General features: G+C 36.9%; 3 protein-coding genes across 8 annotated transcripts; all 3 read left to right on the top strand.

Annotated features, from left to right (window-relative positions):
• Positions 1-727: 727 nt before the first annotated feature.
• On the top strand, positions 728-3,108 carry LOC105172948 (Ribosomal L5P family protein). The gene is made up of 3 exons (XM_011094573.3): positions 728-1,045; positions 1,782-1,982; positions 2,582-3,108. The coding sequence occupies exons 1-3, from the start codon at positions 803-805 to the stop codon at positions 2,930-2,932; spliced, it is 795 nt and encodes a 264-aa protein (XP_011092875.1). The 5' UTR covers positions 728-802; the 3' UTR covers positions 2,933-3,108.
• Positions 3,105-8,582, top strand: LOC105172959 (sphingoid long-chain bases kinase 2, mitochondrial). 2 transcript variants are annotated; one of them, XM_088882119.1, is made up of 13 exons: positions 3,105-3,244; positions 3,408-3,761; positions 4,094-4,170; positions 4,856-4,909; positions 4,983-5,042; positions 5,591-5,665; positions 6,862-6,908; positions 7,019-7,059; positions 7,185-7,269; positions 7,347-7,461; positions 7,571-7,693; positions 7,823-7,923; positions 8,099-8,582. In XM_088882119.1, the coding sequence occupies exons 2-13, from the start codon at positions 3,602-3,604 to the stop codon at positions 8,226-8,228; spliced, it is 1,068 nt and encodes a 355-aa protein (XP_088738245.1). In that variant the 5' UTR covers positions 3,105-3,244; positions 3,408-3,601; the 3' UTR covers positions 8,229-8,582. The 2 variants fall into 2 exon arrangements, with proteins under 2 accessions (XP_088738245.1, XP_088738247.1); XM_088882121.1 differs by lacking the exon at positions 7,571-7,693.
• A 465-nt stretch (positions 8,583-9,047) lies between these two features.
• Positions 9,048-14,161, top strand: LOC105172936 (Mechanosensitive ion channel protein). Of its 5 annotated transcripts, XM_020696610.2 has the most exons (8): positions 9,094-9,284; positions 9,406-9,496; positions 9,633-10,468; positions 10,573-10,850; positions 11,369-11,469; positions 12,105-12,212; positions 12,526-12,747; positions 13,828-14,161. In XM_020696610.2, exons 3-8 carry the CDS (start codon positions 9,705-9,707, stop codon positions 13,924-13,926), a joined length of 1,572 nt encoding a protein of 523 aa, XP_020552269.1. In that variant the 5' UTR covers positions 9,094-9,284; positions 9,406-9,496; positions 9,633-9,704; the 3' UTR covers positions 13,927-14,161. The 5 variants fall into 5 exon arrangements, with proteins under 5 accessions (XP_020552271.1, XP_020552273.1, XP_020552269.1 ...); XM_020696612.2 differs by lacking the exon at positions 9,406-9,496 and having other exon boundaries at positions 9,048-9,191; XM_020696614.2 differs by lacking the exon at positions 9,406-9,496 and having other exon boundaries at positions 9,093-9,284; positions 13,770-14,010.
• Positions 14,162-14,771: the final 610 nt, after the last annotated feature.

The raw sequence follows: 14,771 nt of genomic DNA, 5'->3' as shown, positions 1-14,771 counted from the left end.
AATTCATTATTTCAATTTTAATTTTAAGTGTGATATGTCATATTCCAACACTATATATATAGTGTTTTAAAAATTTAAGTACACTTATGATTATTTCTTTCTTTTGTATCCTATATTCTTCGTTATATACACTATGGAATGCAATGTGATAACATATAATTCATTTTTTTTTTTTTTTGTGATGTTCGCATAATGGGTTATGACCTTTTTTGTCATCAGTATTTGGATGAAATGAAGGTTATATATCAAGTGGTGTGACTCTTACAAACTAGTTATTTTATTTTATGAATTTATATCATACAATATTTTTCTTAATTTGCATATCATTTTAAAATTAAAAGAGAATTTTATAATAAAACATAGCACAAGTATTTATCGACAGCATAATTAAGTATAAAAGCTCAACATCTCTTTTCTATTTAAGCATGTGTGCGAACGTAAACAAATTCAAATTGAGTTTAACTTAGGGGTACACAAATCAATTTAAATTTATGTTTTTATGAGTAGGTAAAAGCAGAAATTTTAATTTGGATTGAATTGATTATATATTAAGTATAATATATTTTATATATAATTAATTAATAATAACAAAATAAAGTAATCTATCACACTATATATGTTTGTGTAACATATTTATTTTGGATCGATTTTGGGTAATAATTTGGTCTGTACCGGCAGGAGGCACGATGGTAATTTTATCGACAGCGAGTCCCATTTTCCGAACTACTCTTATCCTCTTTTTCATCCGATACAAACCCACACAAGAGAGAACACCAAAGAGCAGCACCTCGCTTCAGCTGCAATGGCGTTATCTCCCGCGCTTTTACACTCCACCGCCTCCACATTCCACGGCCAATTCTTCGTTCGATTGCCCTCCGGTAACTTCTCTTGCCCTCGCTCCGGTGGCCTATCCGTCAAAGCCATGTCGTCGGTTGTCCTGGTGGAGAAAACCGAAGCCGAGAAAGTCAACCGGCTCAAGACCGTTTACCTCGAGAGAATCATTCCTTTGCTCAAAGAAGAGTTCAACTACACCAACATTCACCAGGTCTACTCAGCTATTCTCATGTTTCTGTTGAAAATTTCATTATCTATTTGCTTATGTATCAATTATTTCTGGAATTTTTCTGTGTATTTGAATTTAGTTTTTTAGCTCAGTATTTAGGATTGTTGCATTCCACGAATGGTTAGCGTGTATATTTCTGTGGTAATGTGTTTAATTTGGTGAATTGATGATGTGGCTGCTTATTTTTATCTGAATGCAACTGTAATGTTGGTGTAAGTTTTATCTTTCATTTATTTTGCTTGTTAAAGAATATCATGGAGCCACCCTTTGGTTGAACCCATGTGGATATAGTTGTTAAATTTCCTCTTTTCCACATGAATGTTGATGTTTTCGCAAAGCTTTTTTGTGGGAATCAATTCTAATTGCTAAGAGAATAGATTTCGGTAAACTGATTTTGGAACAATCGACAGTGTGGCATTGTGGTAGGCAAAGATTAACCAAGTTGCATCTTGCACAAAAATGCCACCACTGAGTCTGAGTGGCTCAAAAATAGTTTAGGCATCAAAACATCTCTGTCATTTCAGTGGATGGTCAAATATGATTTTCAGGGTGCTATGCATCAAAGACAAAATGCTGTTATTACATGTTGATTATTTAATTGAAAGCTGTATGGTTATCTGTGACCTTTATTCCAAAGCTTCTGAGATATTTACAGAAAATATTTGGAACTCTTCACATTCATGGTTAAGGTGCCTGATCTTCCCCTGTAGCTGTATAGGTACCAAAGATTGAAAAGGTTGTAGTGAACTGTGGAATTGGAGATGCTGCCCAGAATGCGAAGGGTTTGGAAGCAGCAATGAATGATTTGGCACTTATTACTGGACAAAGACCAGTTAAGACAAGAGCAAAGAAGGCCATTGCCACTTTCAAGATTAGAGAAGACCAGCCACTTGGTATTGCTGTCACCCTTAGAGGAAATGTGAGTTGTTTCAACTCCTACCACTGCATGATTTTTGCTCTTTGCAGTTGAAATTTTTGGTTGTGTTTGGTGGTATTTCGTAATAGATTGACTTGATAACACGGTGTATCATTCAGTATAGAGATCCTTAATAGGCTGACTGATTGACTGCCGTGATAGAGGTTCTAGTGCACATTCGCACATGATCAACCAACTGATGCTTATCAATGAAAAGAAAAAGGAAAACCATATAAGTGATATTTCTTTTTGCTTACACAATTTAGGAGATATTTTGACATTAAAAATGAGGGAAACTTTTGAGAGCAATTCCGGTGCCTTCAGCAGCTGAACGTATGCATTCCCCCTGCTCAACTCTGGTGAATGTCAAAGGGCATGTGCGAGAATGAACACTTTATGCTCCTTATCAGGAGGGAAAACTATGGTTGATTATTGAAAACAACTGATTTGCTTTTATTTGGATGCATAATCCACCAAGTGATGCACTTCTCCAAAAAGGTCATCGTTCTAGTTGCTGCCAATTGACATTTAACCTATTGATATTGAAGCAATTACATTGAGCAGCCATCTGCTTTGCACTCATCTTCATTTGTTGATGACAGGTGATGTACTCGTTTCTTGACCGGCTAATTAATTTAGGACTTCCCAGGACACGGGATTTTCAAGGGGTGAGCTCTAATAGCTTTGATGGAAATGGTAACTACAGCATTGGCTTCCGTGAACAGAGTGTGTTCCCAGAGATAAGTTATGATGTGCTTGGTAAGCCAAGGGGAATGGATGTTTGCATAACAACAACAGCTAGTTCCGATAAAGAAGCATATCGATTGCTGGCTCTCATGGGAATGCCATTTAGAGAAGGTAGTGGTCCCGCAACGGAGGTGCGAAAGAAGAAGCTCAAGGCTCATCATTTTGACTCAAAATCAAGATCGAAGCAAAGAACCAAGAAGAAATAGAATTCATTCATGAAGGAATTGTGAATTTTATTACCATCACTGGGCTCGTCCTATTTATTGAAAAATGAAGTTTGTCAAGTTTCTTATTAGACACTTTGAGGTGGCTATTTGTTCGTTAGTTGGCTGATTCTTGAAAATTTTGTTTTCCTCAATTCCGAAGTACTGTTATCGGATCATTTGACTACTTATGTTCTGTTCACCAATTCCATTGCCTGTAACTAGGTAAAATATCGCATCTTGCAGGGGCCGAGTAAAGAAGAATGTGTAGTTTGAAATTAAACCTATAATGACTGACGCCGATGCAAATATTAGGTTAGATTTTGATCGTTGGTTTCTTTTTGGAAAGTAAGAAAAATATTTGAGAGAATTAGATATATTTTAATTATTTTTTGTATAGATGAAATAACCCAAATAAGTAAAACAAACATGGTTTGACTTTTTTCTTTGTTTACTCGGGGTGTTCTTATTCTTGTAGGACAACGAAGGTCGATGATTCTTAAGATTGCCAAACAGTGAACCTCGTCCCACCCCCTAAATGATAAGCAACCGCGGAGCTGCTCCTTGTGTTCTCTTCTCTCGTGATTAATCTCTTTGTTCACACACACAACATTTTCAGTAGTTTATTTGTAAATTTGTGTATTAATTTTATACAACTGTTCACGTTCCGACATGATTTCATGTCGCGCTGTGGCGATCCTGCCAATGGCTAAACTGTCGTTTGTCAGAGCAGAGAAACCGTTGGCTCCAGATCTCGGCGCGGACCGTACATCCGTCAGTGGTGGCGCCACCTCTCGCCGGCGTGACCTCGTCTTCGTCGTCAATCCTCGAGGTCTCTCTCAATTTTACACGTTTCATAGTCTCGAGTGCATTTTCGGCTGCTCACTAACACCAGAGGCGAAACATATGCTTTCACCGACGTGCGGTGTATTGTATCTGTCTCTGAAGTTCTAAGCCTCATTGATTTTTCTTACTGCTTATATTGTTTCATTTGGTTTGTGATATTCATTTGTATTAAATAATTGTTAAAATTGATAGTTACTTTGTTAGAAACCAAACTGCGAGGAAGATCCAGCTTTCTTAATTTCTCCTCTCCTCTCCTTTTCACTCTTATCTGCTAAATGCTGGATCTAAACTGGGCATAAGTGGTTGAAATCGTTGCAGGAGCTAATGGAAGGACTGGCAAGGAGTGGAACAAACTGTTACCTTACTTAAGGTCTCGCCTTAGTTCTGATTGTAATGTGAGTAAAATTTTGATTGAAGGACTGTTTGTATATTTTTGGAGATAGAATATTGAGCTCTGAACTGCTTCATTTCAGTCGGTGGCCTATAATGAGTTTCTGAAAATTAAACCACCTTTTCTTGCTTATAACTTCCTTGAATCTCACAAAAGAATAGTTAGCAGTCTTGCCCCGCATTTCGGTCTTCCTTGTTATGATAGGACTTGACACCAACATATCTACATTAAACTTGTATATTTCTGTTACTGTTGGCAGTTAAAGTTTTATTATCACACTTAATTGATTTACCAATTTGCAGTTTAGTGTAGGATTCTGTAAAATAGCCCTACAACTTTGAACTGTATATTATGAATGAGCAGTTTGGCATGACAAATTCTATATCCAAAACATGTCTGTCTTATGTTAAGTCATTCAGAATTTGGCATTTGGGACTCATTTCTCATAGATTACTAAAATAATTTCTTAGTTGTAACTTCATCTGACCATTGAGAAGCATCATTAGCATGGGATGGGCATAAGATCTATCTTTCTGCTGTTGTCAGCAAAATTAGGAATATGGCGTCATTTGGCCCTCTGTTTTGTTGCTGATTGGTAATTGTAAAATATTTACAGCTCTGCACAAATTCTTCTTTAGACTTGCATTTGATTAACTTTATCAATTTTTTCCCCCTGATATTATGGCCAGATATGTGAATCTTTGACTACTGGTCCTTGCCATGCCATTGACATTACAAGGGAGGTGAGAGAGTTGGCTATTGTAATTATGACTGCAAGTGTGGAAATGTGGAAATTGAGTGATAGTATGTTGCCAGGCTATACGTGAGGGTGCTGATGCCGTCATTGCCGTTGGAGGCGATGGGACTCTACATGAGGTGTATTTTGTTGTTTGTCCTTTACCAAAACTAGTTTCCATTTCTGCATGAGCATATCTTTCTCTCACCAGAAGATGGTTAAAGATAAGCTGCGTGAACTCCTGAACTTGTTGCGCTGAGTACAATTAGTTGCCACCAGTACTCTTTATATATTTTGCTTTGCTTCATGTATGAAACTAATTGATGGTTGGAGCACATATATAGTGAGTCTATGGATGCATAGATAATCAGTGAGGTGCTGAGATTGATGTATATGCTATCTTCATATTGCAGTTCATAACTGTGGCCATGACCCTTTTCTTTACCTATGTTGTCCTCAAACAATAAAGTCCAATACTTTTGAATAATTTAATGTCATGATGAAGGTGGATTTTGATTATTAGAATGTAGGCTCTGGCTCTAAGCATAATTCTTCTCTTTCATAACTAAATAACCATGGTAACGTCATTTCTTATGAGCTGTCATTTTAATGCAAGTCAAACACTCTTTAGGTAGTACTACATGTGGTCTCATTTTGTCTCAGCGCCCTGTTAATCTGATAACTGCAGGTTGTTAATGGCTTTTTCTGGGGCGGGAAACCTGTTTCTAGTCATGATCAAGCTGTCCGTACAACCGCTCTTGGTGTAAGCAATAACCTTTCTTCATATGTGATATATAGTTATTTGCGCTTAATTGCATTGTTGCCCTATATATTGTTTAGGGGTGGCAACACAAGGACTTTAAATATAGGGGTAGCAAGAAGTACCCCAGCATTAAAATTTTTTTGGTAATTGTACGACTCTGGCCACTGGATTTTTAAAAGTGGCAGGACTTTGCTTACATTGACAAAAATTAGGGTTTTTATTTTTGGGCTTTTGCTGATTGGATTTTTTTTTAATAAAATCAACTCCCAATAAGTGTTTAAATGGAAAAAACCCTGCCATATAAGCAATGCTGTGGAACAATTTTTTTTTTATTTGAATTTTTTATATTTTTTTATTTCTCTTCTGCCCGCATAACCGATCACATGGAAAAAAATTTCAAATTGCATAAAAATAAAATTTTATTCATATTATATGCTAACTGTCGTGGCACCGCATCTCTGAGTGTGTATACATAATTTTACACATTTTAAAATATATCATTTAAATATATATATACATAAAATATAAATACTTAAAATTATAAAATATTAGATTATAATATTATAGAAAATTTTAAATCATAGAAATGAAAATAATACAAATTTAAATAAAAATACTGACCCACTCCCCCCCCCCTCCCACCCCTCTGCCCCTGCCACCATGCCCTGCCTCCACGCTGTTGCCCTCCTCTGTGAGGGGACTGCGGCGGCAGCGTTGAGGTTGGAATGGGGGAGGGGATTGGTAGGTGGGTAGCGGGGGGGGGGGGGGTGGTTTTTAATTTTTTTATTTTAATTTATTATATAAAATAATAATTTTATTTTTATAATTATACACATAATAGAAACTTTCAAAATTAATTTTATATGATTTTACTTTTTTTCATATAAGTGCATACGTGGCCATAAAAAATAAAAAAAATACCCAGTTAGCAAAAATCCCTAATTTTTGTCCACGTAAACAACTTCCGACCACTTTTAAAAATCCGATGGCCGGAGTCCTACAATTGCCAAAAAAATTAATTCCCGAGTACTTTTTGCTATCCCTATATTTAAAGTCCTTGTGCTGCCACCCCCAATATATGGGTAAGTAAATGCAATTAACCGAGTTATTTGTGAGGTGGAATTCTTTCTTTTTCTTTTTTAAATTGAGGGATGTAATCATTGGGAGCATGGTTGGATTTGTTGTCCTCTCTACAGCTTATTCCCTTGGGAACTGGTTCTGATTTTGCCCGAACATTTGGCTGGTCAGTTCGATCTCCAGGTTCTCGTTTTCCTAAATGAGGTTTTCTTGACTTGTAATTCCTTAGATCACTTGAATGTTAATCGGATTATATGCTTGCTTTTGTCCTATCAGGAAAAATGACCCTCATGATGCTATTGAACGCATTGCTATAGGTAGTCTGCTTGTGCTGCTCTATGAGGATTCTCTTTGCTGATATTTGACTTTGCCCAAATCGTACTGAAATGCAACCCTATGGCATTAATTGGTTCTTGTGATCCTCATTCTAAGTTATTTGCAGGGAGGAGATCTCACATTGATGTTGGAGTTATTACTGGAGAAAGTGGAGAACCACACTATTTTATAAATGTAGCCGACGTTCATTTGTAAGCATAAATTTGTTGGCATTACATAAAACTGTGGCCTTGACTGGTCAACGTATCTTATTCTCTCAACCTTGCAGGAGTGCAAAGGCTGGTTATTACGCATCAAGATACAAGAAGTTCAGAAATCTATGTTATGTTATAGGTGCTTTGCAAGCCTTTTTTGGTCATCATAACAAGGATCTTAGAATAAAGGTATTCATCTAGAAATTTTTTCTGAGTTTTTCTGTGTCTACACTAGTTTATGTTGCATTTCCTTTGACTTTTCCTAATAAATTTTACACCATTTGTCAATCTCGTCGAGATTGACAATGGAGATTGGAAAGTTTACCCCCAGGTAACAGCTATTTGCATTGGGAATGGCAAATACTTTGGTGGTGGAATGAAGATTACACCGAATGCCCACCCATCTAGTAGGAACTTTGAGGTGGAATAAGTACCTGTTTCGCTTAATGCGGCCTCACCTCAAAACTCCCCACCCACAAATGCACAATAGAAGAAAAATTAAATTAGAAAAATGTTATAACAAAAATTTCACTGCGATATACTTGTTCAGGTGGTTATTCTTCAGGACTTCAAGTGGTATGACTTTGTCCTTCAACTGCATAAGCTATACAATGGTACACACTTGTTGGTGAAAAACGTGTCTTCGAGAAGGTACACTTTAAAGCTATGGTTGCGGTTGTCTATCCTTCTCCGTCCTACAATTTATTAGTTACGAGTGGTTATTGAACCCAAGTGCTGCATCTCTTGTTTTTATGCTGAATATATTTGTTGGAGGTGTTGTGCAACATGATATTCTCACCTACAACACGAGTTTTTTTTTTGGCAGTGCATGTTCAATTGAAGTTGAGGAGATTGTCAGCAGTGGCAGTATTTTTGTCCAGTCTGATGGGGAATATTTAGGGTGCCTCCCAGAAAAGTTTAGCATTTTGCCAGGTGCTATTGAGATGATATGCTAGCATCTTCTCGAACGAGAGCAAGTTGACGTGTGGTTTCTCTTGTATGAAGGTATTTCCAGAATAAACACCACAAGAATGAAGATAACTAAGTATCCTTCACACAGAAAAAAGCAGCGAAAGAAGAGAATGGATCTATCAGTGTTAGTGTGGATTGGGAGGCCAACTTTAAGAGAAGGTCCAAATGCATGGGGACTGAATCCAAGGTTTTGAGCGATTAGTTTCTTCTTTCTGTAGTTTGGAAACTGGAATGAACACAAATATTGCACTGAGTTTGATATCTGTACATGGGCTTTTAAATCGGTTGGGGGCTACTGGGCTGTTTTTCTTATAGATGTTTGGAATGTGTTGTGGCCAGTGATCTTAGCCATTTGCCATTCTTGCTTTGTTTGTAAAGAAAAAAAAGGAAGAATTTCACATTAACATGCAATATTTGCACAATCTTTCGGCTTTTAAAAATTGGAAACGGGAGAAACTTCAAAATTAGAAAGGGGAGGAAAAAGAGGAAAACCCGAAATTCTCAAAGCCATTTTTTTCACCTTCCATTTAATTATTTCATAAAACTTATATTCATGTGTGTTCAACAATCATAATTAGGAATTTCTTAAGTCATTGGGGAAAAAAAGTACCACAAGCTTACTATAGAGATTGACTTTGAACATTCAATCACCGATCCTTCAAAAAGTACTCAATAGATTGAGGTCTATGAAAAAAAAAAGTACACTAGATTAATTTTATTTTTAGACATATGGGCACTATCTGGTCGCAATATTTTAAAAGAGTAAATGATGTTTGATCATCTTAATTAATCTATTTCTAAATGATGCCCGTTTGGGCACCTAACAAATAAATGCAATAATTATCATCTAAGAATGTTGTTTACCTTACGAATCAAGGGGAGGAGAACAACAGGGAAATCATGCTCACAACATCTTCAACTAATATTCTTGCATCTTCCCGATTCATGTAATACTCCGACAACTCTTCGAAAAACTATGCAAACATATAATTCAGGTTTTCTGAACGTGGAAGCATGTTGAATTTTACTATTTATGTAAGGTAATACCATAATGATGAAATTAATAAGTTTCTGTCTTCTTGATTTGTTGTCCAGTCTACTTTCTCTCTCTTCGTCTGCCTTTTACTCTTTTTTCCTGTTTTTCTGTGTCTTGCCCGCAAGCACTCTGCCTCTGTTGTTTCTCTCTCGATTCTGAACTGCTTCTTAAGCTGTGTAGTTAATTCCACTGCTGAAGATTCTACAAAATAAGCAGGTTGACTTCTTTCTATATATTTGCAAGATTTTCGCATGCATAAAATTGTGAAAACGACCTCCCTTTTTCTTTTTTTGGATTGCGTTAATTGTGGGCATTCATTTATGGTTTCATCCTTTATTTTTGTTATTCGCAGATTGGGGAAAGATTTTGGTATCTATGTGAGTTCATAAGAGAGTTTCTGCTAGGGACACATAGTATTTGCAAAATGGCCGCTATGAGAGTTTCAAGGCTGAAATATTTCTGTTCTTCTGTGAAATCTGCCTCACGATTTGATATAAGACCATGTGCTGCGTATACAAGCAAATGTTATCACACTAGAGAGTATGTGAATGTGCAGGGATTTGATCAAAATGGTTGCGGAATGGTGGGTCTGAGCTCTGCCACTTTTTCTCAGTATTCTAGGGTGAGGCGTCTTGATGCAAGGTCTCCGAATAGAGTAAATTCAGGCTTTCAAGGTGGGCTTTCTTTTGCTGGGATCAACCTTTGGTTTAATCATCGTTTTTTCTCGTCAGCTAGTGAGGCTAAAGGTGGCATTCCTCAAGGCACGGATGTTATAGCTGACCCTGGTGCAAGTGGGACAAGTGTGAGTAGTGCGGGTATTGGTGGGGATGATTGGATTGGGAAACTTAAGGAAGTGTGGCAGTCTACTGTTGAGGCTGTGAAATATACAGGTGAAAAGGCGAAAGAGGCGTCTGATGAAGTTGCTCCTCATGTTCAACAGTGGCTTGATACTCATCCTTACCTTGGAGATGTAATTGTCCCAGTGGGTGGTACTTTGGCTGGAACGTTGGTGGCGTGGTTGCTGCTGCCAAGGCTCTTCAGGCGGTTTCATAAATACTCAGTGCAAGGTCCAGGTGCTTTGTTAGCTGGGAGCTCATTGTGGGCACCTGTTCCTTATGAGAAAAGCTTTTGGGGTGCATTGGAGGATCCAGTTAGATATTTCATAACTTTCATGGCATTCTTGCAAATGTTAGTTCGCCTTTATCTTGTACTATTTTCTGCCTTGCTTATTTTGGAGGTGGAGCTCTTATGAGCCTGTAGGATTTCTTTACTGATTTTGTTACATTGTGCAGTGGTGAAATGGTTGCTCCAACTGTTATTGCCTCACAGTATGTTGCACAGGCTTGGAAGGGTGCTCTTGTTGTTTCTGTTGTCTGGTTTCTGCATCGCTGGAAAACGAATGTCATTGCCCGAGCTTTGGTTGTTAAGAGCATAGAAGGTGTCCAGAGAGATAAGTTGTTAACCCTGGATAAAATATCATCTCTAGGACTCTTTATCATTGGGTCAATGGCTTTAGCCGAGGCGTGTGGAGTGGCTGTGCAGTCTATTCTGACTGTGGGAGGCATAGGAGGTAAGTATTCTTCAACTGCCCTACATTCTTCCAATAATTTCTGTCAACCATAAAGGTTTAGTGAATATTTTAAACAACCTATACTGTTATACATTGAATGTGCAATCCCTTTATACAACATTGATTATTATATCCTGCATGTTGGTCTGGTATTTTAGACACTTTTAGTAACTGCAAATATATTTTGGTTTCAGTCTGCAGTGATATCGAATATTTAGGGCAAGAGATGCTCACAGAATAACTTCATTTGCTCAGTCCACAATAAATCTAGGATGTACTGTTCATGTATAAGTCTTCTGCGTAACTGTATTATCATTTGCCGATAAGTAAGACCATGACAATGGAAAGGGTTATAAAGATAGAACCATAGCTAGTGCAGGCTGGTAATAATATATGTTTTCAATTTCTGTTGGGCTAGTAGTGGTAGAATTTGATGTAATAATGCTTTAGAAATTCTTGATGTTCCTATTTTGCTAAATATCAAAATCTGACTACAGCCTTTTCTACCCATCATACAGGAGTAGCTACTGCTTTTGCAGCTAGAGATGTACTTGGAAATGTCCTTAGCGGTCTGTCTGTACAGATCTCTCAGCCGTTTTCAATTGGTGATACGATTAAAGTATGTCAAACAGTTTCTTTAGACGATTTTGATAGATTGGTTTTTTCTGTGACATCTTTTAGTTATGAGAACTTTTTAGTGTGCTCCCTCTGGCACTGTTCCATTGCTCATCTAGAGTTCAAAGAACTAGCTAAGAGTTCCTATTTAATGTTTTGTTGTTGTTAGTTTAATTGTAAAGCTTTCTGGGATCCTTTATACTTTTATGATACTTAATTAGCTGAGTTAAGGGCTTTATGTAGGAAACAGATTTTCAACTCATGGTTTTATGACAGGGTAATATACTGGATCTGATCTTGCGTGGGGTTTTAATTATTAGCGTAATCTGGCTATTGTGCTTGAGCCCTGCTAGCTAGTACCTCGTGTTTCAGAGGAGCAAACAACCCTTTTCTTTGCTGTGTTTCTCAAAAAGTGAACAAGAAATATTTTTCATCTCTTAGCCATGGACACTGGGTTTTCCTGAGATGTGCAACAGTAGAAAGAAATGTCATAAAAATCAGACAGCTATTTTTGGTTCCTAAGGATAATCATTGTTTACCTCGCTTTTAACATGATGTTTCGATATGTCCGTTCTCAGGTATTGACTTTGTTCACGTTTTCCTTTTCCCCTGTTTTGTCTTGATTTTCCACTGATGCAGGCTGGATCTGTAGAAGGTCAAGTGGTAGAAATGGGTCTTACAACTACATCATTGCTGACTGCAGAAAAATTTCCTGTTGTTGTCCCAAATTCTCTGTTTTCCAGCCAGGTATGCTGAATATCTCTCATCTTTCTTTTTTTTGCTTGTCTTGTGTATGTTCTGGTACTTGCATTTTTTTTCCTCGACGGGCACCATCTCTTCGAGTTACTTTAAGATTTGACTTGCAGCTTGCTTGTTAGCTATATTAGCAAATGCGTGGTTGATGGAACCAAATAACCTTTCTGGAATGCATTTTACTAGTATTAATGATGCCCCAGGCTCTCTTATATCTTGAGATTGCATCTTGTCCAACTTACAAAGTTATCTATGAGAGTCAGGAAGCAAGAGCAGTGATTAGAATGCATCTTTCTGCCATTTACAGATAATCATAAATAAATCGCGGGCCAAATGGCGTTCCATGTTGAGAAAAATTCCCCTACAAATTGATGACATAGACAAGATTCCACAAATATCAGAGGATATAAAGTCCATGCTCAGATCCAATCCAAATGTATTTTTGGAGAAGGAGGCCCCTTACTGTTTCTTGTCTCATATTGAAAGATCGTATGCAGAGCTGACTCTTGGATGCAACCTTAAACAGATGGTATTTCTTTCGTTTTTCTCAAACTCTATTCCTATAATCCTTTGATGTCTAGTCAAGTTCTTAACTGGGGCAGTAAGTATCGTATACTGTTTACCGAACTTATTTCCTTCCATTCAGTTTCTTTTTCCTCTCTTGCTGAGCTATACTCTTAAGCAGGCATACCTGACATGAATGTTCTACTCCTTTTCATCTGACACAGCTGACAAGTGACAAGCCATTGATAGTTGTAAGAAGGAACTAGATTAACTACTTAATTTCAAAACGATACTCTGCATTCACTAAACCTCTCAGAGGAGTTGTCTTTTGGTTAATAAAAGGTCTTAGTAGTTGGTCGGCTAGAAATTAAACAAGCAAATATAGAATTTACTAAATTCACGCAACAAATACAAATGTTATTCATAATATTCCCCAACATATATGTTATAACAACTTTATTAATTTTGATGGATTTTATGTTCAATAGAATGAATATTCAAGAATACAGATTTCAGATTTGAATAAAGAATGTTGAGTGAATATAACCGAAACTTTGGTGAGTTTGGGCTGACTATTGAAGTAAAAAGTCAAGTGCATCTGCTAAGTAGCATGTATGTGTGTGCATGCAAAGACATAAACCCATGTCTACTGAGTTCTGAAATGAGTCTTGAAACAAATTATTGTCCCAGTTGATTCCTTGAGTTGGGCCAAGTCGCACCAAGGTTTAGAATGATTAGCAGAAAATGTTGGCAATTTGTCCTACTGTTTGTGGGGATTTGTATTGTTTTTGTAACTTCTAATTGGTTCATTTCTGACCTCTAGTTGTTTCTGGAAACGTTCACATCTTAATATTGAAGCTACAAGAAGGAAGGAATATTTCATTTTGCTTGTCTAGTCAGCACATCATTTTCATTCAACTTAATCTTAATTGAATTCTTTGTTCATCTTATTCCATGTGAACGACATTCGTATTGGGATATTAACGATTTCATAATTATGATGCCAGTGTGGTAAATCTGGCACTGATTCTATATATTGGCTCAAAGTCTAGGGCATTTCTTCAGTCTAGCTAACTACCGCTTATCATGCTGTGAATGGCTATAGACCAAGGACACAGAGCAGGATATTCTCCTAGAAGCTGTTCGGATCATCAAAAGACATGGTGCCATGCTAGGTAGCACGCAGGAAGAGACGATCAGTTGACATGCTGGATGTGGAAAAGAAGCGTTTTTTTGAGCTCAGATTTATCTTTATCTTTTACATGAGAAATATATAAGAACTACAGTATGAACTAGGTTGAGGAACGTGATGGGTATAGAAATCTTTGAGAAGCTAATATACCAATATTTTCTGTTGACTGAAACCTGCTAATGCTATAGTCAAATTTGAAAGGCATCAGTTTCTTAGGGGATATTCCAGTGATTGGTTTGAGCTTCAACATCTCCAAATCTTCGATTTGAATTCTGTATGTGTGTGTCTGTGTGTAAAACCAGAAAATTAAAGGCTTCATATTTCTTTGAGAACTCAAATTCCATCTCATTAGCTAAAAATAGTGAAAGAAGTTTACCGTACCAAAACAGTGTTCGATCTCTCTTAGGCTCCTCTCAATTAATCAAGTAAACTCATTTTTATCATAGTTCACCAAGAACTGTACTACATTGATTGAACCGAAAATTGCGACTTATCCCTCCTATCCTCCTGATTTTAGTAACTAGTTTAAAAGACCAAACTCCAAACTGAGAGCGTGTTTTTCAAGTACTCGACAAACTTCTTAACATAATTTTCATGAAGTTTATGGTCTCCAGGAACCCCATTAGCAGCTTCTTTATTGCGTCCTCTCCTTCCTTCGAAATCATACACTATGTTTGTTTTTATTTTCAAATTATTTTCGAGATAAGTCAAAATATACTCAATATTTGCTAATCATTTAAAAACATCTAATTTAGGTGTTTTTAACTGTTTTAGCATAGATACATACATATATATAAATATATATAAAAAAGACATGATTTGACAACGAATAGTAATTTTTGTCTCCCAAAACACAA

The sequence above is a fragment of the Sesamum indicum genome, linkage group LG1 (genome assembly GCF_026168435.1).
Source record: "Sesamum indicum cultivar Baizhima isolate 11 linkage group LG1, ASM2616843v1, whole genome shotgun sequence".
NCBI classification, from domain to species: Eukaryota; Viridiplantae; Streptophyta; class Magnoliopsida; order Lamiales; family Pedaliaceae; genus Sesamum; species Sesamum indicum.
Note: the sequence above shows the minus strand (reverse complement) of the source record. Positions and strands in the feature narration are given on the sequence as shown.